The sequence below is a fragment of the Leucopleurus acutus genome, assembly GCF_964270905.1.
Source record: "Leucopleurus acutus genome assembly, chromosome: 5".
Classification (NCBI taxonomy): Eukaryota; Metazoa; Chordata; class Mammalia; order Artiodactyla; family Delphinidae; genus Leucopleurus; species Leucopleurus acutus.
The window spans coordinates 73,442,195-73,469,383 of record NC_139147.1 but is presented as its reverse complement, the minus strand read 5'-3'; the positions used below and the strand labels follow the sequence as shown (position 1 = coordinate 73,469,383).

General features: G+C 33.1%; 1 protein-coding gene across 2 annotated transcripts in view; it reads right to left on the bottom strand.

Annotated features, from left to right (window-relative positions):
• Positions 1-27,189, bottom strand: part of ACAP2 (ArfGAP with coiled-coil, ankyrin repeat and PH domains 2) — a 163,895-nt gene that overhangs the window by 22,612 nt on the left and 114,094 nt on the right. For both annotated transcript variants that reach the window (XM_082839792.1, XM_082839793.1), the window contains exons 8-13: positions 25,229-25,324; positions 19,565-19,639; positions 14,431-14,543; positions 6,552-6,603; positions 5,181-5,281; positions 4,472-4,577 (exon numbers count right to left, since the gene is read on the bottom strand). In XM_082839792.1, coding sequence (XP_082695918.1) covers positions 4,472-4,577; positions 5,181-5,281; positions 6,552-6,603; positions 14,431-14,543; positions 19,565-19,639; positions 25,229-25,324 — 543 coding nt within the window. The remainder of the gene's footprint in view (positions 1-4,471; positions 4,578-5,180; positions 5,282-6,551; positions 6,604-14,430; positions 14,544-19,564; positions 19,640-25,228; positions 25,325-27,189) is intronic.

The following is a 27,189-nucleotide window of genomic DNA, read 5'->3' as shown; positions in this document are numbered from 1 at the left end:
TATACAGATGTAAATGTGTATATGTGTATATATACATGTATATTCCCTTATCTTGGTTTCTACAAACTATTCTCCACGAAAAAGAACTAGGGCAGTTTGCAGAAACTACTGATTTCAAGGCTAGTACAGAGAAACTACAAGAAGATGAACTCGGAACACCTCATCATGTTAGAAAGTAGAGAACAACTCAAAGATTGTTGGGAACATGTCAGAAGGATACAGAATCCAGGGCTCCACTGGACTGGCCAAACTTGGGTCAATTTGAGAAACAAAACAAATAATGATAGTAATGAATTATAATACATTGAATAAAATAGAGGCCTATCTTGATATAATTATTTTTTAAAATTTAAAGCCTGATGAGGAACAGAATATCTACATAGTCTCAAAGTACCCCCCCCCACACACACAAAATACTATTACAAAGATAACATTACAGTAGAGAAGTCTAGCAGACACTACCTTACTCAAGTGATCAAAGTTAACATCACCAATAACGGGACAAATCAAAATCTTGTGCCACCTGAAAGGATGCAGTGAGAAGAACACAGCATCATTTATACAACATTCCTACAAAAGATGCATAACCTTGTGAGTAAACAAACCAACAATGAGGGACATTCTACAGAAATCTGTAATCTTGAATACAACCAAGGTCAAGAAGGTCAAAGTAAGACTGAGGGACTACTCCTAACTGAAGGAAACTGAAGAGTCATGACAACTAAAAGAGACCTGTGCTTCTGAACTGCATCTTTTTGCTGTAAAGAACATTACTGGGACAACTGTTAAAACAATGATATTTGAGAATTAAATGGAAGTAATGCATCAATGCTCATTTCTTGATTTTGATGATTGTACTATGCTTATACAGGAGAAATGTCCTAATTGTGGGAATTACTCACTAAATTAATAATGGGTGATGGGGCATATGTTAGCAGCTTACTCTGAAACAGTTCAGGGGAAAAAATTGTTTGTATTATACTTGGAACTTCTCTATAAATTTGAGATTACTTTAAAAATTTTTTAAAAAAGAAATAAAATCTGCTTTACTAAAACATGTTTGATAATGTGAATTAGCTCATAAGCAATTATCATATAGAGAAAGGATGTCAATATAATGCAGAAATCATGTTGGTTCAGTCCCAATTTTTTCTTTATTAGCTAATGCTTTTGGCCGAAAGCAAAGTACACTAACACAGCAGAACTTGGGCTGGCCACCTCAAGGAACACAGGACTGAAAATGACACCCATCTCCCCATTCTTCTTGGCTCATTTTGGCCATGTGCTATGACTTGAAAGTGTTTACTGCACCATTCTCTCTGATCTTTATGTATTTTGTATATGTCACCAAAGCCTCAACCCTTCTGTACCCTTCCTTTAAGCTATCCTCACCAATTTTTAAAGTTAAGTCCTATCTGTATTCTATATTATAGTTTTCATTTATTAGGAATTTAACTAGGCTAATATTGGGTTGGCCAAAAAGCTCATTCGGTAGTGAATAAGTTGTTCCATAAAGTTCTTCATGAAAAATGTGTCTTTTATCTTGACTTAAAACCAAACAAACTTTTTGGCCAAGCCAATATTTTTACTAAGATTCTAAAGTTCCAAAAATTATTCAAGTTACAAACTTACACGTTTTTTAGGTTGGCCCTATCCCTATTTTTCCTGTAATCCCTGCTATTTCTGGTGTATGATTTTGCTAACATAGGTATTTCAGCAACACCACTAGCTCCTTCATCAAGATGATCTGGATACACACCTAAATTTGTTCCCTCTCAAAACTCCGCTAAAAACTAGAGAATTTTTTTAAAGGCAATTACCCAGAGCCCTTAATGGACAAAGTTGTGATAATATGAATATGAAAAAAGAGTAATTACTGCAATTAATTGGGACCCACTGTATTTACCAAAAATCCATGAGTGTATAATGATATCCCAAAAAACATGTATCTGTCCCCACTTAAGGTAGCTAATAAATCAACCAAATGTGGTAATTAAAAGCAAAAAATCAAGCATTTTATTAAACTAACTAAATAGCTCCGTTGACGAAGAAAACCTGTATTTCACACAGGAATGCAGACGGGAATGACAGAATTAGAAAATCATCATTTTGCAATTCCTAATGAAATTACAAATTCAGTTATAAAACTATTAGATGAATGGTTGATGGAGCATAGATCTTATAGGGTCAAAGTAACACAAGGTAGATTTTGTTACACAAAATAACAAAGTAGACTGGGAACAAAAAAGGAAATGGAACATGACAATGGAGGGATCATATTGTCATCTCCCTAATCCAATGTGTCTGCTTCATGTTCACACAGAACATTTTCGCATTAACAGTGGCTGGATAACAATATTGTATGTCTCCTGTTGCAGCATGAAGTATACGCATTATCTATGTTGCAATCTATGAGAAGGAATTCTATAGGAACAAATAGCCTAACCTTTTCAGCACGTCATTGTTATGAAAAAAAAAGAACTGTTCTAGATGGAAAGACAAGGAACATAAGACCAGATGCAATGCCCAGTCATAGAGAGCTCCTACTTTGTAAAACAGGTTGTAAAAGACATTTTTAGGACACCTGAAGACACATGAATATAGACTGGGTTACAGACGATATTAAGAAATTACTATTAAGTGTGGAATGACATGATATCTGTAATCTACTTTTAAAAACTTAAGCTTTTTTATTTAAAAAAATTAAGACATTTATCCACAAGAACAGGGAGAACAGGAAAGAAAATAAGAGCAACAAAACTTGGGGAGCTGAAGAGGCTGGATGAATGGCAACTGAGTAGACCAAGGTAAAACCTAAGGAAATAATAAGAAAAATCTAAGAGTCCATCAACTTATATCACATAATGTCCAAAGGACTCAAGGATTTATACCAGTTATCTTGGAAGTGGAGATGAAAGTAGGAGGACTGACTGTTTAAGAAGCAGTTAGACCGAAGGTGCCCTCCCCAACACTGCCATTAGTGGACTGCTCTCTACAAAGACACACAAATGACTAGAGGTTTATTCTCTGGGAAAGTAAAACAGAAAGTGACTGGATGGGGTTTACCTAAAAGGTGGAAGGCAGAGGATTAAATTAATGTATACACACCGAATGCTGCGATCCCCAGCAATTAGCTCCAAGCCAGGCCCTTATCCCTATGCAGGAGATTGGTGAGTCTTCTCTGGGGAATCTTAGCTGAAAAGACTCCAAAGACCCTAACTCTGGTTGTTCCTCAACAAATGGTCCACACTTTGCTGAAGCTCACAGTCAACGAAGTCCTAACTGTGTTCTCAGAGCTTCCGAAGAGGTTAGTCCTTAACTTGCAACCATGAGCAGATTACCAGAAAGCCCCTAATAAAATGGTTCTCAACATTGTCTATACACAGAAATCATTTAGAAAGCTTTTAAAAATATGATGCCTGGGTCCCAACTCCATTCAATTGTTCTGGGGCGGGACCTAAGCACTGGGATTTTTTAAAGCTTCTTGTGTTATCCTAATGTGCAGTCAAGATTAAGAACCACAACTCTAACACTGCATATATGAAAAAAGAACAAGTTTATATGTACAAACATTCAGCAAACAAAAAGGATTTCTTGGAAATTAAATATGTGCTAGCAGAACTGAAATATTCAATAGAAGGTTTGGAAGACTAACTGATAAAATCTCCCAGAATACAGAACAAAAAACACAAAAAATAAGAAAATCATAAGACCAGTCCAGAAATTCCAGAAAAAGAAAACAAAGAAATTGGAGAGGAGGAATACTAAAGACTGGTAACAAGAAAGACTCCAACAACAACTCTGGAAACAAGAAAAACACTGCCATTAAAATTTTTAAGAATAATCATTTCCAACCTAAAAATTCCACACTCAACCAAACTATCAAACAAATGTGAGGATAGAATACAGACATTTTCAGACATGTACAGAGATTCACAAATGTCACATTTTCAGGAAGCTAGTGGGGGGAAGTGGTGAGTTCCATTTCTTAAGACTCACTCATGGCCTTGCTCAAAGGAGTTTGTAAACTCACTGGGTAGCTAAAGCCAGACTACAACCCAAGACTCTATATTTAGTTTATCTTCTCCAGGGAGATTTCCACTAAAATATGAGCTTTCCTTTTTTGCTTTTCACCCAGTTTTAATTTTAAATACCTTTCACATTCACTGTTTTATTAGAATAATAAAATATTTGGGGAAAAATACTTGCATCAGAATACCTGGGACACATATTGAAATAATGGATTAAACATAAATATATATATTAAATATATATTAAACATATATATAAAATGATAATTAAAGAGAAATAAGCAAGAGAATTGAATCTACAATTTAAAAATAAAAACCATTTCAATTACAAAAAAAATTATCCTCCATAAAAAAGAAAGTTTTAATAATCATGCAATGTTGCGACTAAAATTAGAAACTTTGTTAATGTATCACTTGGTATTACAATATTGTTTACTAACCTCCGATTCATCACCCTTCTCTCTATAAGCAGTAGCAATACTGGTCTGAACAGCCTTAATCCATGCCTGGCGCAGCTTTTCAGAATCTGCCTGAAGCATACAACTTCTAAAAGGAAATAACATTGTTTTCTCAGATACTAAATTAAACCAAAAAATAAGAAGGTTTACATTTTTGTCCACTTTGTTATTTAATAATTTTCTAACAAAAACTAATTTCTGTTGAAAGGTTTTATTTCACCTATCTTTACGACAGGGTATGTTCATAAAGAAATCAAGGAACCAATGAAATAAATTACCTACTGAAAACAAATCACCCATTCCTGTATATTAAAAAAAAAAACAACTTTAAATTTGCCACATAAAATAACATTAATTTTTTCCATTGGGTAGATATATGAAATGATAGTTATCAAAGAAATTTATCTGATATATGACTTCAGTTCATTACCATGACAGTTAATATGTTTTCACATGGCCACATCAATCATCTTTATAGAATTTAAAGAATACGATACTGGGTAGAAGTTACATAAATATCTGACTTAATACGTGTAACCACTAATTATTAAAATTTACTTTTAGAGCACTTTTTTCCTCTTTAGCTCATATAATCACAACTGCAACACAGATCTCTCTGTATTCTGGAAAATTCTTTAAGACAAGCTATGGAAACATAAAAGCAACTCTCAAATTCTTTAGAACCACTCACTTTGTTGGAGAGACCACCTCAAAGCAGAATCGTCGTTCTATGTCCTCACAATGTTTCACTGTACAGAGCCTTAGATCTTCTACCACCACAGTGGGATTATCCTACAATAAGGATACAAAACTCCTATATTTATCAACCTAGGTTTTAAATACCAACTACCAATGAAAACATACTTAAAAACAGTACTTGGAATAAATGGTCTAATTTTAAAGGTTTATATTTTATCTTATTTTAGATTAGAAATAGGAGTTATCAACATAGATATAACTAATAAAGGTAATTCTGCCCTGTTAATTTTATCTGCCTCATAAAACTGCTGTATAAGAATTAAATGAAATAGTTTATATAAACTTAGTCCAACACTTGGTAGTTAATTAGCAAGTGCTCAATAAATGTTAGCTTTCTGTTCATTTTCTTCTATTTTCTTTCATATCGATTTCTCTCCTGATCCTTACTCACATATAATAAAAGCTACTTTCCTCCAAAACAAGAAGCCTTTCATGAGTCAAGTTTAAATAACTGAAAGAAAAATAAGAAGCCTATACGTGCTTCTTAAAATACCTAAGAAAATGAGAAATTTTAAATCATTTTTTAGTACTTAATAAAAAAATAAACTCAAAACCAAGCTTATCAGAGTAGAAATAACCATGGACTAATTAGTTAGAATAAAGAACTTCTATGGAATAAGCCTGCTACCATAGAATAGCAAGTAAAATTTCACATTGTGTCATCTCAAGAGTAAAGTGGATATTTGAAATTTACAGGTGAATACATCATTCATAAAGACTAACTAGGTAAAAATCAAGTCATCAATTAACTAATAGTTCTTTTTCTCTAATTATCTTTAACATTCTCAAGTCACATATAATCTCATTATGCCTTTCCATTAAATAAAAATACCTCACTCTTAAAATCAGGTTCAGGAAAACAAACATGTAAAAACAATGTTAACAAATTTAAAAGTTTCTATTTAAATTAATTCAAGCTTACACTTTAATGTAATTATTAACCTTTCTCCATTACCACTTTTGGCCCTAAGGTGATATTTCTTAAAAGGCACCCTTTCCTTCAGCATCAAAACAGTACTAGGGAATTCCTGTCTCACAGCTGGACAAAGAAACATGTGAAGGAATAAAAGTAATAATCCTGGGACACAGAAAAATCCATCTCAAAGCTAGGAACTAAGAATTCAGGACACAATGTTGACACTTTCCACTTCTGAGTCCTCTTATACATACACAAACATAAAACTAATACACAGTAATCTTGCACACATGCATATTTATGGACTTCAATGCTTTACCAAAAGGAACAGTTAAAAAACTTAAACTGGGGACTCAATGGGTTTTCACTAATTAACAAAACACCTACCTTAAACTTTTTCTGGTAAACCAACTGATTATTCTGTATTGAAAACCAGCGTCTAAATAGATACAAAATAGATTACGTTTTCACAAACATAATTTATTTCAGTTGTTGTTAGAAAAGAAATACTGGGGAAAGCACTAGAAAATCAGTTTATGGTAATTATGTTTTTAGAAGTGCATTGTTTTGTTTTGCTTTATATAAACTGATGTCAATGAGATAGATAACTACTGAAAGTAAAAAAACAATTTCAGGCAATTTTAAAACCACAGATTAGGAAAATAAAATTACTATATTTTGATTCATTTTTATGTCAGAAATTTATATCCTAACAAAAGTTGTCATCCTTTATGTCATTACCAAATAATAATTGTTTTAAAATAAAAATTTAGCTTTTTGAGCTTCCTCAAAAATAACTAAATCTTTCCCCCAAAATAATTTGCTTTTGTTATAAAGTAGAAATAAAATTATATTATAAATAAGACTTCATTTGTATACAATAAAAGACTGAAATAAATGGTGCTTTGTTTTCAACCTTTCTGAAGCTAATTCAGCATTTGATTTGTTAAGCAAAGCAGAAAATTGTATCATCCTTTTAGAACTGACATCACAGGAGATAGGTGCCAATTCACTTGGGCTTACTTTCATGTAAAATACTTCTAAGCAGAATAATCAAAGTTATGACTAAAAATGAGTCACCCAACTATTGTTCTGCTCATTACTATACATTAATTGGCAAACACTTTACTTGCAATCTTCTTTAGAAGAAAAAACTAAGCTACGTATGGCATATTTACTAATTCTAATTTATTAAAACAGTAAAAGGACCTAAAGACTTACAAAAAAAAAATCACAGCCAAAAGCCATTCATAAAAGGAAGCAAAAACTCTCATCAAGCATGAAAGGTAAAACAATATTTGAGTCATTATTTTAAAATTAGTTTCATGTGAGATGATTTCTATCATAAACATTAGTTATTAATCTATTAGCAGATAGAGATTCTACCTTTTCATTGATACTAATACAAAGCACTAAAAATTGTATTTAGACATATTTAGAATTTCTATTTTAAAAAATTAAGTTAATTCTCCAAAGCTGAGAAAATGATTAGATGCTTTTCTATTTTTAAGCTAGACAGATTGTTAGGTTTTCTTGCTATTTAAAAAGGTATCACCGTTACCATTAAAATAGAGACTGTTAAATAAGCATCTAGATAAAACCAAGTGGGTTGCCTCTAAATGCAAATCAAGAGGTGAGCTAGAAAAGGAAGAACTTCTGGGTCTCTTTGCTTTGGAACACATGGTTGGTTAGAAATGTTAAAGGGAAAACCTCCAAACAAACAAAATGGTGCAGCCCTGCCACATGGGATGACATGCAATGGAAACAATCTCTGATATTGATTAAAGTGTTTTTTAAAAAAATCATTTGAAGTAGCGTAAATCATATTAATAAAAATTCTTATATTTTATATATAGTAATCATATTATATAATTTGATGAAAAACTACAATGAATTTTATTGCACAATGGAAAAACATCCATGTAAACTTTTCATGCTTCTGAGGTCTTCAAAAAATAAATTTCTTTTGACCTGCTGAATCTTAGAATAGCCTCTAAACATAAATAACAAAATACTAGATAAAAACTTATTTTTTTTTTGTTAAAGACAATTTGCTCTGATTATTAACTTTATAGATCATTTGTATTTCTGAAACTCAGTTCCCCTACCATCTATCTGCTTCTGGGTAACTTTCTCACATCATTAGTTTTTGTATACACTACAAATTCATCTTAATTTGACATCTCCTAAGGAAAAACAACCCCACAATATATCCTAGGTAGAAAAATATTTTAATTACTAAGATCAGTATGTCTTATGATACTATCTCCCCTCCTCTGCCATTAAAAAAAGAAAAAAGTTAACTTTACTCATTTACACTGATGAAGACCTTAATCAGGTAAGTAAAATAAAACATAATTTTAAATTGCTCCTGTAGGATGATCCTAGTTATTATTAACAATTTTAATAAAAGGAAAAATGAGACAGTTCATAGTCTATGCGATATGCAAAAATATTTAATATTTTTCAAGTTCATGCTACCTGCAATTTGAAGATTCTTTAAAAGGTAATTAATAAAAAAGACAAATGTTGGAAAGCATTGTGCTGACAACTACACTATATTCTGCAAGATTCACAAACTGACCACAAAGCCAAAATATAAGTTTTTAAAAAGAAAATTTCTTGGTTTTAAGAAAACTAAGACACCACTTTATATCTATCTCAAACTGAGATAACATAATAAAGATTTTAGACCAAAATATTACATTCATAAACAAATATTATTAATTTTTAAATACCAATGAGAGCCATAGGATGACAGAATTTTGGTGGGGAGGGAATACATTAAAAAAGAAATCAAGTATCTTTTACAATTTTTGAGCACTCGTCCCGGAACTCAAAATCAAGAACATGGGTAAAAGTCAGACTTCTAAATCTGTAGAAGCTTTATCACTAAAACTATACAGATGATGGATTCATGCACACATCTGGCACATAGGTGCCAAAAAGGTGAACATTTAACAAAGTTAAAAGCTTGAACATGTATATGTTCCTTTATCTAAAATTCAATTTAGTTTTTCACAAGGAAAAAGACCAAAATGGTAAAACAAACAAAAGCTAGGAACTGACAATGTTTCCTTTAAACATAATTAATAAGGTGATTACCAAAGGGGCTAATTCCTAATTACTGTTTAAAAAATTTAAAAAGCATTTACTAGCTTATTTCCCTTAAAAAATACAGACACATATATATATAAAGGTATTCGTATTACTCAATCTATATCTTCTTTGGATAACTATATACATATCAAATGTTCTTTTCCAGATTAAAACAAATTGAGGAGATAAGCAATGAAAAGGTATAATTCCATTCCTCAAATAAGAATTACACTTTCTTCCCAATTTAAAACATGAGACTTTATATCCATTGCAAGTAATCCAATTGAAATGCAGGTTAATTATGAGCCTTCTCGTGCCAAAGAGGAAACTGGAGTAAGGTAGGGGTGAGGGGAAGGAAGCCATTTGGTACCTGATATGATCGGGCTTTTTCCTGTCATGTGAAAAAATGGGGCAGGATTAAAACATAAGGGAAAGGTGGTAAAAGAATGAAAACGCAAATGTGCAAAATAAGCAAAAGACTAGCATGATATGAAAATAAAGCAAGAATTAAAGGAACCAGCTTAAGCTCATAACCTAACAAAAGAGTCAAAAGTATCTGTTGTATTTTGCTCACATATTATACATACATGCATTTATACAGTTAATTCCAATTCTTAGGGATCTGAAATGCTAATATTTCAGAAATATTCAAAATTTTCTTCAAAGCATTATGGTATAGAAGGTTCTGGTAGGACTTAGCACACTCTGCTATTATTTTCTGCCTCTATGGTCATAGCTGTAAAATATAAATAGTACCTTTCCTCATCTTAAAAATTTAAAGGAAATAATCACTACAGTTTTTTTTATATATATATATATATATATATATATATATATATATATATATATATAAACCTGAAACAAATGAGAACTTTCCATAAGGAAAAGTTCCTCCCATCTGCTCACCCTCTTTTTGTCAAATGATAGTGGAGACTCTAAGGCCACACATAAGTAGAGTTTATCTTTAATCTATCTATACACTTCTTATTTGTATCTGTACTAGATTAAGATACTATATAATACATTTTATGCTTTTAGCTATATTTTCTAATTCAACAAAGACTGAGCACAGCATGTAATTATTCAACTTCTTTATTCGTTTTAACACCTCACTACTAAATAATGTTAATTATTTTCCTTGTTCCTTCATCTTTTCTAAATTTATCATTAAAAGCAAAAGAGATATACAGGTATTAGTAATCCATCTAGCACTGACTTGAGCTTGAAGTAAAGCTGACACACTGAGAAGATGGCCTGGTATGGAAAGACTATTTTGTAGATATCACATCATCAAAAAATGTATATTATAGACATACAAAAATCTTAAGAGACACCAGAAATCTGAAGCCAACCAGAAACAAGCTCAACAATTCACGTAAGACATAAAACGTTTCACTCCTTACGCTATTTCAATCATATCACACAAAATACTATCTCTTTGGTTAAATTTCAGATCATAGAATGATGCTTTCAAGATATACTTAGATTTTATGAAACACAGGGTCAGGTTTTAAAACTACCTGGGAATTCCTAGTCAAATTCACATTTCCCTCAGGAAGATCTTTTTAAAAAGTTCCTTTTGAAAATATTGTATGCTTCTACTCCATAAAACTATAGACAATGGCAAATTTGTCATCATATGATTGGCACCTTATAGTAACTACAAGAAAGTATGTTTCCTAAAACTAATCCACAAACAATTAAAACAAAACAAAAACAAACGTAAACGGTGGGCAGGAAAAAAATCTGTACATTTGAACAGTTGAATTCCTGGATTTTTAAAGTTAAGGCACAAATATCACAAATCCACAGTCTTTTATTCAGAGGCTCATAGAATATATTAAATCAAGCTAGATAGAGAACTAACTAGAGAAGCAGGGCAGAGTCTGGAAGTCATATACAGGTAAAGGGAAATTATTTGCACGTACTTCCTAACATTAGATTTTTGGTAACCTCATATAAAAAAATTTAGATACATTCCAAATTTTTAAAATTGAAAAGCAGAAGAGAATTCTAAATAACATTTAATAGATAACTCTAACTCTTTCTTTCTTCTCCCTTTTATAGCTACTGACCTATAACCTAGAAAATACTTAAGATTTCTGTTGCAAGGTTTTGACTTTTGTTTTTGTTTTTGAAAAGGGATTTGTATAATGTTTATATGCTATATTCCTTAGAAGTCTGCCTTTAACTACTGTTGTCATCAAAATATTCTTTAAAGGTGTATGAAAATGAAACTAATTTGCTATGCATAATTTATTCCTAATAATGCAAATGGATTAGGAAGGTTTTTAAAAATATTTTTTAAGCTATTTTTTTGTTGTTGTTATTGAAGTTGTATTTTGTCTTATCAAAATACAGATTGTAGGCTTCCCTGGTGGCGCAGTGGTTGAGAGTCCGCCTGCTGATGCAGGGGACACGGGTTCGTGCCCCGGTCTGGGAAGATCCCACATGCCGTGGAGCGGCTGGGCCCGTGAGCCATGGCCGCTGAGCCTGCATGTCCGGAGCCTGTGCTCCGCAACAGGAGAGGCCACAACAGTGAGAGGCCCGCGTACCGCAAAAAAAAAAAAAAAAAAAAAAAAAAAAATTCAGATTGTTTGGAATTTCCATAGCAAGTTTTTTATTTCTTTCTTTTTTTGACATTTCCTTTATGTTTTATTTTATTTTTTTTGGCCTCGTGTAATGTGGTATCTTAGTTCCCCGACCAGGGATCAAACCCACCCGCCCCTGCATTGGAAGCACGGAGTCTTAATTCTGGGTTGATCCACTGTCGTCTGACCTTGGTCGTCTCTTGACTATCTGCCATAGCAAGTTTTTTACAGAGCCAGGTTTTGAGCCTCAATTTTGTCACAAACCAGCTGTGTGACCCTGAATGAGCAACCATCTCCCTGCACTTCCATTTCTTTACTAAAAATTAGGGTGTTAACTACAATCTATGATTCTAATCAATAACTGTCATCTTATCACACAGAAATGGCATCTCCTTTAAAAAGTGGCCTCATTTCCAAAGTTATTGTCTTCCTTACTTGGCAAATGATAGGTAACATATCTACAATTGAGAATTTTATAGTTATTCCCTACTTGATTTTAGTTATGTTTTAATGTCTATGCCAATTAATAAAATTCATGAAACATATAATAAAAAACCAAAAGGTCCATGCTTAAGTCAATTAATGTTCTTCTGTTGTCCTAAATGGGAATGCGATTTTCCACTAACACTTACTGCGCTTCATTTTGAAGTCTGAGAGCATTTCTGATTGGAGTAGTCCATGGAAGTTCATTTCATTTCTTCTTAACATAATGGTACAGTTTCTATGGATTTACTGTATTTTCACTGTGTTAAACTTTAAGGAGGTTGTTTTGAAATCTGAAGGTTAAAATTCAATTCTAACATTACCTCATGAAACCATACTAGTTGAAAAATGTTTATTATAAAAATTTGACAACCACACGATTTTAATTTCCTACTCTGGCTATGCAAATTTGCCAGGAAACGCTTCAAAGATTATTGGCTTAATACAGAATTTTAATTTTTCTTTTTTACTTTATAATAGTTAAAACATTATTTCTTAACCAGACCATCTAGTTGATCCATCTATATTCATGTATTATTTTTAAAGTTCTACATAACTCGGGCTTCCCTGGTGGTGCAGTGGTTGAGAGTCCACCTGCCGATGCAGGGGACACGGGTTCGTGCCCCAGTCCAGGAAGATCCCACATGCCACGGAGCGGCTAGGCCCGTGAGCCATGGCCGCTGAGCCTGCGCATCCAGAGCCTGTGCTCCGCAACGGGAGAGGTCACAACAGTGAGAGGCCCGCGTACCGCAAAAAAAAAAAAAAAGTTCTACATAACTCAAAGAGACTTAATATCAAATATAATCATTATTCTTTCCAGTTTATATTCACTCTCCAGTTTATATTCACTCAAGTAAAGGAAAATTATTTCAAATACAACACACCATGTACCATTCAAACATCTGACAATATCGAATGCTATGGAAATACTCAATGTATCACTGACATTTGAAAATATCAATAAATGTTTTTTCTATAACCTCATCACCAAGGACTCAAAATTAGTGCACAAGGAATCCATTTCAATGTACTGAATATCCAAGCATAATCGTTTCCAGTTAAATTAACAAAAATGTATACTAAATTAAACTTACCAAGAAAATTCTATTTATTTTGCTACTGTCCATTTTTTTAAAAAGAAAACAATCTATCATTAAGTGAATTCATATCTGTTCAAGCAGCAAATAATATACATTCAACCAATAATATAATAGTGTATCAATTAACCAGAACCCAATACTATTTTCAATTATTACAAAACTGTTCTAACTACTCTTTTTTTTTTTTTTGCAAGAAGGGAGGCATCCTTGAATAAAAGGCTAATCACTGCTATTCAGAAGAATGATCCTGAGACAATACAATCTTTTTTTTTTGCTTTAATGTCTGAAATTATTCCACTTTATTAATACATAAGAAAATAAAATATTTTACACATTCATTCAAAAGACATTTACTGGATCAATATATATAAAAATCAGTTTAGAAAAAAACATTTTAAGTTTTCGGTAGGCATCAAGTTTAGAAAAAAGGAGCACCAGCTGCCATACTCACTTCACACATAAAAACAATTCCATATCCTAAAACTCCTGGTTAAAGTTATTGCAAAGATCCAAAGATCAGAATCACCTCACTTAAAGATTCACAAGCCAAAATTAAGTAAAAATGTACATAAACAGCATATAGGGGAGGAACCCAAAGGGAAAAAAAAAAGCTCACTTGTCATATTCATCCATTATATTCAAAATATAATTTGCAATCAGATCTATTTGGTAACAAGTATGGGAGGAAGCTCACATTTAAAAATTTATTCAGTGTAATGATCTAGTCACTACAGACCAAGCAGTATAAAAAGTCTCCTTGCTTCCTGGTTTAAACTTCGCTTAAATTTTAAAATTTAGAATTACTACTGTTACTTTTGACTTGCTTCGTAAGGCCCCTTTCCTAGAAGGGCCTTATCTTCAATCGACTGGGTTCAGGAAAGTTACTAGGGACTGTGAATTTAGAGAATTATGAAGGAAAGAGTTGCCAAACCAAAGGGAAAGTCAGAAAACTGAGAATATGGAAAGAGCAAGACTAGATTTGAAATATATTACCTGTTCCAAGTTTTGAAGGCATTGCTGGCTCGTTTGAACAGATAACCTTCCATAACAATGCCATTTGCAGCATCTACATTATATTCTAGCTTAGAATCATCACTGGAGAAATCCTAGACAAAATAACACATTAAAAAGTTCATATGATTTTTACTGATTTCCCTAGACAACAAATCTATCCTAGAGAAACAGCTCAAACAGTAAAAAGCTTTGTATTAAGATAGTTACACCAACAATATTCATAAGAAAGCAGGGGAGACCTAAATGTTCAAAAATAGAAGAATGCTTCAACATATTGATGTATTTCAATCCAGTAGACTATTATGCAATAACATAGATGAGTATACAGAATATACATTAAAAGAGAAAAAACAATATAAATTTTATAAATTATACAGCTTGGGTAAATAAATTGTATATACACTGTGATTAAAAGCACAATATGTATACAAACAGACAAAGGGAATAACTCGATATTCTACAGGTGTTATGTTTAAAATGTTTTCATTTAATCCCAATATTTTATGGTGATGTGTCTGCTAACAATTTTTTTTAAAGGAATATGGGTATATTTAATTGGGATTATTTAAATCTACCACTATTTTCTAAATATATTACTATTATGGCAGTTTTTAAAATCTGGTAGAAACAATAACTCCACTGTTTGGGGGTTCAAAAAAGGATTAAAATAAAATTATTTTTGCAGAGGAGAAGCACCACAGTGTGAAGTGAGCATTCCGAGCTCACTTTTTTATGAGGACTATAGAACCACTCATAGGCATTTTCTATCATTCTAATCATTCTAGTTTTCACTTGAATGCAATTCAAACTTTTAATTTTCCTCCAAGGATTCATGAAGTTTTGAAATCAGAATTCCCATATTTAAAATATTTCCTGGTGAATTTCCAAAGTAATTTCAACAAAACTGCAAGATTGCTGTGATCCCCAAATTGAAAACTCTAAAGATCAGTCTTGAAACTTTCAAAATTATTTCTGGACCAATAATCAAAATTAGAATGCTACCCTATTAGAGAGTAGTAGACTTTCTGTCCTGAGAAAGATTTTGGTAGAGGCTGGATGACCACCTGCCAGAACGCTGGGATGCGGGGTTCCTGCACTGGAGGGGAAACGGAGAGAGAATAACCTAAGGGCTTTCCAAATCTGACTCTAAGACTATGGAAAGAGGAAACAGACTAACTTCAGAATTAAAAACAAACACTGCTGACATCTCTCAAAATTTAATCATAAAGACATAATAATCCAAAATAATCAAATGAAATAACCTGTAAATAAATTGCTACATTTCTTCCTGCTTTAATACTTTGGGGGAAAAAAATCAGGGAAATTTTAATTCCTTCATTTAAAATTTACTTGAAGTTATAATTTATTTAATTATGTAGACAGAATTAAGTCAGCAACAGATGTAATTGAGTTTGGCAACATTCTAAAAATTTCATTTGTAACATCGGCATCTTTGCAATGCATTATAAGTATTTTTTTCTAATTTCAACTATTTTTCTTGAGATAAATTAAGTCTTCAGTATAATTCCTATTAACATCAATTAATATTTTATAGTACTTAAAATGTGATAGATATGATTTTATAATGAAAGCAACCAATAATGTTGAATAAAATATATAATATTAGAATTTAAATACACTGATGAGCTGACAAATTGGAAGGAATACTCAAAGGCAAAAGAATAAGTGAAAATTGGAAGCCACAAGGGTAAGCAGAGCAAGGAAGCCAAGTCTCCCATTAAGGGCGTTTGTCTCAACAGGAGAACTTGAAGCTCTGGTGTGGGGCCCAAGGAATAGAAGGCAAGGCCAAGGCTGGCCAATGAGGGGACTCTAAGAGAAGCTTTCTCTTTTGAAATTGCAAGAAAGACAAGAAGGACCACTATTATCTCTTTGATTTAAGCTTATTTTAAAAGTCCTAGCCAGCAAGATAAACAAAAAGTAAAGGAAACAATTATTTGCAGATGATGTGACTTTGTACACATAACATCCAAAAGAATCCAGAGATAAGTCAGTATTAAAGAGAGCTTAAAAAGACTACTGGTTACAAAATCAATACATAAAAATCAAATTTTATTCTAATATATAACAAAAGTAAACAGTGAGAAAGGAAATTTTTACAAGATAATATTTACAATAACATTTGCAATACAATGTAACAAAAGATGTACAAGAAAACTATCAAACTTTATAAAGGACATTAAAGAAAACTTAAATAAATGGAGAAATATTTCAAGCTCATGGACTAGAAGACATTTAAAATAAAGATATCAATTTTTCCCCAAACTGATTCACAGATCCAATGCAATCCCAATCAAAATCCCAAAAGCTATTTTTATGTAACCTAAAAAGCCACTCCTGAAATTTATATGGAAATGCAGAACTTTGGCAATTCACTTTTGAAGAGAAGGTAGGAGGCTTCGCTTTGTCAGATATCAAGATATGCTATAAAGCTAAAATAATTAAGATAGCACAGTATTGGCTTAATTAAGATAAAAAGACCAACAAAACAGAATAGAGTCCAAAACAGACCTCACATGTATGGAAATGTGATGTATAACAGTATACAACACTGAGTAGTAGGGAGAAACAAACTTTTTAATAACTGAATCTAGATCATTTAGCTACCAATGTGAAAATAAAAGGAAACTGGATCTCTACCTCATACTATATACAAAAAACCAATTACAGATTGACTAAAAAATCTAGATATTGATAAAAGGCAAATCTATAAACACTTAGAAGATGACGCAAATCTATAAACCCTTAGGAGATATACCATTGTGATCCTCGGTTGGGAAGGACACAAAAAGTACTACACAGAAAAGACATTTTAAAAACTATGTGATAATTTAAAACGTATATACCCCAAAGGGGGGCTAATATCCAGAATATTTGAAGATATGATCAACAGTTAGCTAGGCAACATGATGGAAAAATGGGAGAAAGACTAACAGACATTTAACAAGGAGGATATCCAAATGAACAACAAACTTGGGAGAAGGTCATTAGTGACTAAAGCATAAATTAAAACCACAACAAGATGTCAATACCTACCACCAAAATAGGCAAAAAATTTAAAACTTTCACAATACAACGAGGTGGCAAGCAGCAATGGGAACTCTCACACAGTGCTGCTTACCAGGAGTGGTATAACATTTTGAAAAATAATTTAGCATTATCTACCAACACTGAACATATATACACACCCTCTGACCCAGTTTTATTCCTAGGTATAAATCCATCAGAAATGTGTGCATATATCCAAAAGGCATGTACATGAATATGCATAGCATCGTTTCTTCAACTGATCAATGTCAATTCTTGAAAAAATCTAAATAATTACATTAGACATACTTTTCCTTAATTTTTAGTTTGACTGGATCTTGTTCTTTTCCTTTTTTTTTTTTTTTTTTTTTTTTTACCTGTAATGCAGCCTTGTGTCAGCATTTAAGGGCAAAAAAAAAAACGGTTAAGTATTCATAATGAACAAAAACAGCATTATTCCCTTTAAGGAAAACAATAACTGACAATTATTTAAAATCAAATAAATTTATCAGATTTAATAATCTACTACTCTTGGACATTCGGTACAACACTGAGCTGTTTATACAATAGGGAAAGATATTAAAAGATGCATAGTGCAACAGAAACTAACACGGTACTGTGAAGCAATTATACTGCAATAAAGATCTATTAAAAAAAAGATGCATAATATTCATTAAATAATTCAGTTTAAACAAATAGTCACATGTTTCTAAATTTCATGACCTCTCATTTTAATTAAAAATGATTGGTCCCAATTCTTAAAAATCTTTCTACAGTAACGTCATTAAAACAAGTTATCCAACCAAAAGTGATTCTAACTTTAAACAAAATAAAACATGGAGGTAGTCTTACCTGAATATAACTAGAAGTAATGAATTAAACATGGTCTGGTAGAAAATCTTCCACTTTTTAAATAACGTTTCTCTTTGAGTACTAACAACCCATCACCAATAAAATTTTCCTTACTTTTATTACAGATTTCACTTTCATTTTTTTCCTCTGACATCTTCTATATCAGATCTAGTTTACTGGTATTTTAAATTCTAAATAAACCATAACAAAAGTTGATTTGACTGCTCAATACCAAGAGAATAGGTTTCTTAAAGCAATGCTAGAAGGTATCTTTTTTTTTTTTTTTTTTTTTGTCTTTTTAGGGGAAAGTGTGATAGCAGTCCCCCACTACCAAAAATTATACAGTCAAGTTTCCCACGTTTGGGGAAATTGTAGGTGTGGGATGGATAAGCCTCACCCTGGGAAAACCACCTTTGTGATCATGGTATCTCTCCTACCAGGTAAGTACAGAACACATCTTTTTTCATACTTTTTACATACATTCAACCTCCAGTTGTCTCTTTTTATTTTCAGATTACTACACACAAAAAAATGTCAATGACTATATAAGATAAAATATTATTAGACTGAGTTCCAGGTATATCATATTCAAAGCTTTTAGCACACAGAAACAAAAACTGTTTTCACATTTAAAGCTTCATTTTTAAATACATATTTTTCAAACATTAGTTTAGCTAGACTTAGGCAAATTAATAAGAAATGCAAGTGAAATTTCAGCATCACTTGAGAGAGTAAGTGCTGCCTTAGAGTGACTGCAGCTGGAAATTCCTAGTACCAAACACACACATTGATGCTACAGTGTTCTCCAACCCATGACCACCTCCACGCACCCCCCCATCCACTGCCCCCCACATACACACACACATTTTTACAGGTGGTCGGTGATATCCTAACTGAAACTATAAGTAGTGGTTTAAACCCTAAGGGCCACTTTTAAAGCAGTTAAGGCCCTAAGAGACTGATGTTTTTATAAACTGGTTCAAGAGCATGGCTTTCAAATATTTTGATATAAAATAATAATAAAATACAAACCTGAACATCAGAAAAATATTTTATTTTTTACAAAAAAAGGAGGAATTTATCTATACAATACAATCTTTAATTATTAAAGCAACTCAAAGGATCCTTTCCAACACAATGATATCCTGCTGAAACCAATAATCAAGAAATTGTGTAAAATGGGAATTAATCTCCTTTAACTTCTCCCCTCAAGTACCTTTTGTTGAATGGTGGAATGTTTTTGCTCCATTTCTCTTTTCTCCTTTGCTGCATCCACAACCAGTCGATCCAACTATAAAAGGAGTAAATGATAGAGACTTAGAAGTTAAAGAAAGAAAGACATGATTATTTTTCAAAACTCATACTCCAAATCAGTCAGTCAATTGAGGTTTACCTAAAAAGGCATTTTGGCTACAACTTTAAAGTGGAAGTTCTTTTTTTTCTGGTATCATATCCTCTTTGAGAAGGTCTTTAATTCCTCTAGGGAAAACATTTCTAAGAGCAACCATGGTTCCAAGCAATTGTGACAGGTGGCCCTGTCTAAGGCACAACAGTGATAACATGCTCACCCCTTGAATTAAGGAGAATGACTCTAGATTAAGTTGTCTGCTGATGCACTCAGCAATTCTGGTAGTCGCTATCAAAGACAGAAAGAAGATATACTGGTGATTTTTCTTCCCAAACAGCAAAAAGTAGCAGCTAAGCTAGTGTATGCCAGCCTCACAAGTTCAACGTAACAGACACTTCCAATCACTCAAGATGCATGATGTTTTCAAGTTGGCTTCCTAATATTACAATAAAATCTAAAAGGTAGAAAAAATAATTCAACAGATAAAAGAGAAAGCAAGAAAGGAGGGAGGGAGGGAATAGAATAGAATAGAGTAGGAGAGGACAGAATAGGATAGAATAGAACAGAATAGAATAGAATAGAAACCATTCATTAGATCAGAGTATAAAATCACCAATTTTTAAAGTCCTTTTATTAAAAAAAATTTAAAAACTTATGAAATCATAAAATCCCATTTCTTTCTTGATCCTTTCCATCAGAAGAGAAATATCTGGCTTCCAGTATTATGACAAAAGCACTGGATTCTTGAACTCCTCTTTGCTGGAATAACAAAAATTGGGTTATAAAATACCCCATTATGTGGGTCTACTCTTCTAAACTGTGATGTATGTCATTTCATCTTTTTTTTTTTTTTTTTTTTCCCAGTAGGCGGGCCTCTCACTGCTGTGGCCTCTCCCGTTGCGGAGCACAGGCTCTGGACGCGCAGGCTCAGCGGCCATGGCTCACGGGCCCAGCCGCTCCGCGGCATGTGGGATCTTCCCAGACTGGGGCACGAACCCGCGTCCCCTGCATCGGCAGGCGGACTCAACCACTGCGCCACCAGGGAAGCCCTGTCATTTCATCTTTGAACACCCATCACCTCAAACTGACTAATGTGTGATAAATGAATAAATAAAAATGTAAATGTCAACAGACTACAAAGTATTAAATGTCAAAATGTTCTCATTGATATCCTTTAAAAACAAAACTGAAAAAGGCCTTCTTAAAAGACTGTGTGATCCTTTATTCACTATCACAAATGGTGTTTTTTTTCTACAGGAGACAAATTCTGACCACAGAATCTTAATATCACTGAATAATAATAAAGAACCAAAAGAAAACATACTGAAATAGAACTATCACTATTATAAAATATTTTACTTAGATGGCAACTATACCACTCCACTTTAAGATCTAATGCATACTTACCTTAGTGACATGCTGCATTGATTTAATGGGTAATGCTGAGCTAGGAAAATGTTTGTCCTTAATAGTTTCTTATACTGAATGAGTGGAATAACCATTATATCCTTGTTTTATAGCCTTTAAGTGAAAGGCATGTTAATGTTTTTCATACATTCAGATTGAAGTGCAGCAGAAGGCAGCCCCCAAGGTTCAAACTGATATTTCTAAACTTGCATGCATGTACTTTCCACACCAGTACTACAATGCTAGTGATGGTAGTAAAATTGTCAACTTGGTACTAAATTTCTCTGCTGCATCCCACCCCACTGCTATTGCAGCAGAAAGGGAGGAAATCTCCTCTCTCTGTTGGGGCAGAAGTATAAAGAAAAAGGTATCTTCCAACATGGTGGAGTATTGGAGGACGTATGAGTTGGGGAGGTGCGATGGCTGGCAGTCTTGTCTCCTAGATGCTGGGTACTGTATCAGGAAGAGAGAGTTTGGAGCACAGTAGCATGTGTCCTGTGTTTCTATTAGTGTTGGGCATCATGAGGTTAATAGGCTCCTATACCTAACCAGGTGCCCCCAATCCTCTACCTATGTATTGAATCTCCTACACTCCTACCACCTCAGATTTCACCACTTCTCTTTCTGCCTTTCAACTTCTCCCATTCCCATTTCTTTTTAAATTTGTGCAAATAATACCTTAAATAAAACCTTCCTACAACTCATACTCCCCTCTAGCTACTACATGCTCTCTTTTCTTCACAATACAACTTCTTAAAACATTTTTCCCTGTTCTCCACTTGCCCATTTCATATTCATCTACCCACTGTAATTAAGCTTCCACCTCTTGGACCCTCAACTCTCACATCAGTAACACATAACCTTCTTGCTGCTAAACCCGAGAGGTAGTTCTCAGTCCTAGGGTTACTCGACCTTCTTTCCAGTATTTGCACTGACAACCACCCCCACCTTTCTGAGACACTCTTTCCTTGCCCTGTGCTACCACGATTTTCTGGTTTTCCACCTCCTCTCCCATCAGTGTTCTCACGGAGCCCCTCTTACCTAGCCGTCTCTTAAAAGTAGATCATTCTTAGGGCTCTGTCCCAAGCCAAATCTCTTTTTACTGCATACTCGTGGACCTTGACCTTAACTTACAAAATCAAAATTATTAGGCATGGTGTTCGGTCACTTAACGTTTTTTTAAAATAGGTTCACGATTTTGAAATACCTATTAACTTTCCTTGGGTCAATTCACACACTCTTGTGATTGCAATTAGCAATTATATGCTATTGACCCCTTTAGTGTTTCTTTCTCTTGAACTCCAGATATACCCACTTAGATGTCCTATTCTCAAAATCAACACATTTAAACTTGAACTCATCATGTCCCTCCACTCTCAAATTGGCTACATCTTAACTATTCCTCAAGTCTATCTATTTATCTCCACCCTTACCGCCAGGACCCTAGTTCCAGATGCCATAATCTCATAACTGAATTACTGAAAGAATATCCTAACTGGCCACCTCCAACCAGGCCATATTATCCACCAGGCACTACAGGCACCGGAGTTTAGATGCTTTTCAAGGACCTGCAAAATTACTTGAGACCTGGGAGGGTAAAAACTGAAATTAATAAATGTCAAAATATACAATTATTGAAACTAGTCAACTACAAACCAATTCATTTTTTTGATAAACTATACTTAATGTAAGATGAGGGTACAATCTAATGTTTGATTAAGATGTGGGGAGTGCCTGGGGCCTAGGAAGGTCTTGCCTTCTTCCCAAGTCTGGGCTGGATGTACTGTATACATGTTACAGTAACACTTTGATCCTCCAATATGTGGTAGGGATAGCTGGTTGCCTCCCAACATCCATTCTCTCCTCCTTTCTTAACAACAGAATCCCCAAATTCTAGTAGGTTAACATGGTTACATGCATTGAGACTAAATTTCCCAGCTTTCCTTGCAGCTAGTGTGACACTGGGTCATACACAGAAGTGGAATATACAATTTCTAGGAAATATCCTTAAAGAGAGGGAATGAATCTTTCTTTCCCCTTTCCTCCTTCCTGTTGGCTAGCATTTGGATATGAAGGCTAAAGCTTGATAAACCACTTTGAACCATTAGGTAGAATCCAAAGATATAATAAGCCTGTGTCCCTGCAGATTAAGTGACCACCATACTAGGCCTTTGATTTTACATAGAAGAAATAAAATTCTATCTTGTTAAAGCTCCTACTATTTCTGGTTTTCTATCACATGCAAACAAATCTAATCTCCATTTATGTACCCAGACAGGGCACTCAGCACAGAGATTAATAGTGTGGTGACTTGTTATTTTCTTCCAATAGATTAAGTTCTGTAGAGGCACGGAAGAGCATTTCTATAATTCACAGCATATGCCCTGCACACCATCTTTCCCCAACACCATCCCAACACACACACACAGACACACATGCACACATGTGTGTTTATTTTGGTCAATGAATGCAGTTCTCATTCTGCTCTTACCTTTTCCCCATTTCCCTAAACTCTATTTTTCATCCTTAATCCCTCTCCTCAGAAAGTAACCTGAACCATTTTGGGAAAGAAAATCAACTGAAAATTGACAGAAATCCAGAAAACTCACCAGTCAACAAAAAAGAATGTCCGGGAACAGATCTAACATAAAGTTTTGATTAGATATCAAAAATAATTTGGACGTAATAAAATTTCTATATAATATTCTTATATATAATTCATGCATGTGCATGTGTGTGTGCATGTGTATAAAATGAAAAAGTTCCCAAGAGTTCTATAATCTTAAGATTCTAAAATTTTATTATTCAAAATAGCAAAATGCAAATTCCTCTGAAAATAAAAAAAGAGCTATAACTCAAATAAAATACTAATTAGGATAGTAACTCAATAATCCAAATGTAAGAAACAAAAAAATAAATCCAGCTATGTATACTGTAAAACAAACACTTTGTTTTAAAATTCTTCTTTTTGGTACCCTAATATACTATCTGCAACATTTTCTTTAACTTTAATCTTATTTTTGGTTACACATTTAACCCATACATAAATCTGCTATAGCACCAAACTTCATCATTAAATAAACTGTCAGATTTCCCAATATGCCAAATCTCTTTAAAAATACAGATACTAGAACAAAGACTACAAAAGGAAAAATAAACAAGTCAAACTACATCAAACTAAAAAGCTTCTACACAGCAAATGAAACCATGAGCAAAATGAAAAGGCAACCTACCAAATGGCAGAAAATATTTACAAGTCATATATCTGATAAGGGGTTAATATCTAAAATATATAAATAACTCAGACAACTTAACAGAAAAAAAAATTCAATTAAAAAATGGGCAGAGGATCTGAACAGACATTTTCCCACAGAAGACATACAGATGGCCAATAAGGGGTCAAAGGTACTCAATGTCACTAATGATGAAAGACATGCAGATCAAAACCACAGGGAGATATTGCCTCACACCTGTTAGAATGGCTGTCATCAAAGATAAGAGAAGACTGTCAAGGATGTGGAGAAAAGGGAACCCTCGTGCACTGTTGGTGAGAATGAAATTGGCACAGCCACTATGAAAAACAGTATGGAGGTTCCTCAAAAAATTAAAAATAGAACTACTATGTGATCCAACAATTCCACTTCTGGGTATTTACCTGAAGGAATCGAAGACACTAACTCGAAAAGATATCTGCATCCCCACATTCACTGCAGCATTATTTAGCCAAGATATGGAAGTAACCTAACTAAGTGTCTGTCAATAGATGGATTTTAAAATGTCGTATACATATACAGTGGAATATTATTCAGCCATAAAAAAGGAAATCCTGCCTTTTGCAACAACATGGATGGATCCTGAGGGCATTACACTAAGTGAAATAAGTCAGACACAGAAAGACAACTACTGTGTGATCTCACTGATATGTGGAATTAAAAAAAAACAAAAAACAGAACTCATAGTAAAAACAGACTGGAGGTTGCTAGAGGTGGGTGTTGAAGGTGGGAAAATGGGTGAGTGGGGTCAAAAGGTACAAAACTTCCAGTTATATGTATGTCAATTATATCTCAATTTAAAAAAATACAGATATTGGTATATAACACAGAATCAAGAAGTACAGTACATTACCTGTGCACCAAGATCCTTCATGTAGGGCCCAAGTTCACTAAATAGATCATATCCTTGATGAAAGAAGGCCAAATGGGCATACATAAAGGATAACATCTAACAGGAGGAAAAAATGGTTAGCATTTTAAAATCAATTCTTAGATAAATATTCTGAAATTTAAAAAAAATTCTGATCCTATCTATTGTTTAAAAATTATTCCACCAGAGCCCTAAATAGCAAACCTATTTAAAATTAAACTGAGTCATTTTTCTTAAAAGAGTATTACAAAAATATTTTCAAACTTATATTGCAATAATTCAAAGAATCAAGTTTCCAATAGCTTCACCATCTTTCCAGGTACATTATAAAATATCTATGTGTCTTTCAACAAAACTCACTGGCAAAACCTCAAATTACAAATAAAACATTAAAATATTAGGAAGGGACATATGAAGCTCTCAAAACAAAGCAATCACATATACTTTACAAACCGTAGATCACTAAGCACAACATGAAATAGGGGCATGCTCATTTTTTTCTCAAGATAGCAAAATAAAATGAGGCAACAGACTTTGCCAATATGGAGATTTTGTTATATTCATTCCAAAAATTCAAAAATGATTAATGCGTTAAGATTTTTTTCTAAGTTTTCCTACATTTTACCTATTCATGAGAGAAAAAACACTCTTATTTTCATTAGTTAAATTTTTACATGAGAAGGAATTAATTCAATCACAATACTGAAAGAATCCTCCAAACATCCCTGTTATTTTTAGCAAGAAGAGACATCTGTTTAATTCTGTAAAATCTAAAATAGGTCAAAAGGTCCTTAATACTCAAGAATCCTTCAAAAGGAATTTTTTTGGGAGAGAAAAACCAATAAAATAAAACACAATGACAAAAGGACAAAGCTCACTAAAAGATGATTCTGGAATTAGATAACGCCGGTTGTACAACTTTGTGAATATGATTTTAAAAAACACTAAATATATTTTAAAAAAAGAGAGGAAGAGATTAATAGTTACAAGTACATAAAAAGTAAAATATGCCTGCACATCAAAACACAGAATAAGCATATTAAAAGATAAATAATAAACTAGGAAAAAACACTTGACAAAGGGTTACTAGTCTTAATAGATAAGAGATGTTACAAATCAATATGAAAAGCATGAAGACCCCCACAAAAAAAGAGGGGAAGGACATAAATAGAAAACATAGTGACCAAGAAAAAAAAAGTGTGGGGGGGGGACATTCATACTCATTTGCCACAAAGAAATCCAAAATTAAACAATGAGATGACATTTTCAATCTACCAAATTGTGGTAGAGTGGGGGAAATTAATACCCAGTGTTGGTAAAATGTGGAAAAATGTTCACTCTCACACACTATTAGTGGAAATTTTGTGTAACCCTTAAAATTTGACAATATTCCTTAAAAGTTTCAATAAATGCTTCAACGCTTTGACTAAGTAATCTCTTGTCTTAATCTATCCGAAGGAAATATTATTCATTAGAATGATCACTATAATGCTATGCTTTACGTCAAAAACAGGGAAATTACTTAAAATCCATTAATAGATAAAGTTAATTTACGGTATATTCAAGGTCAGCAAACTGACCTACAAACTATATCCAGTCCTACCACCTGTTTTTGGATGGCCTACGGGCTAACAACGGTTTTTGCATTTTTAAATGGTTAAAGAAAATGAAAAGAAGACATGAAATTCATGACAGGTAAAAATTATATAAAATTCAAATTTCCATGTTCATAAAAAAAGTTTTATTAGAACAGTCATGCCATTCATTTACATATTGTCTATGACTGCTTTCCTATTACAATAGCACAGCTGAGTAGTTGCAACACAGACAATACGGCCTCCAAAACCTAATATATTTACTACCTGGCCCTTCAAAAAAAATGTTTGCTCACCCCTACTGTATTCATATGGTAGAATTCTACCTGGTCACATCGTTAAATAAAA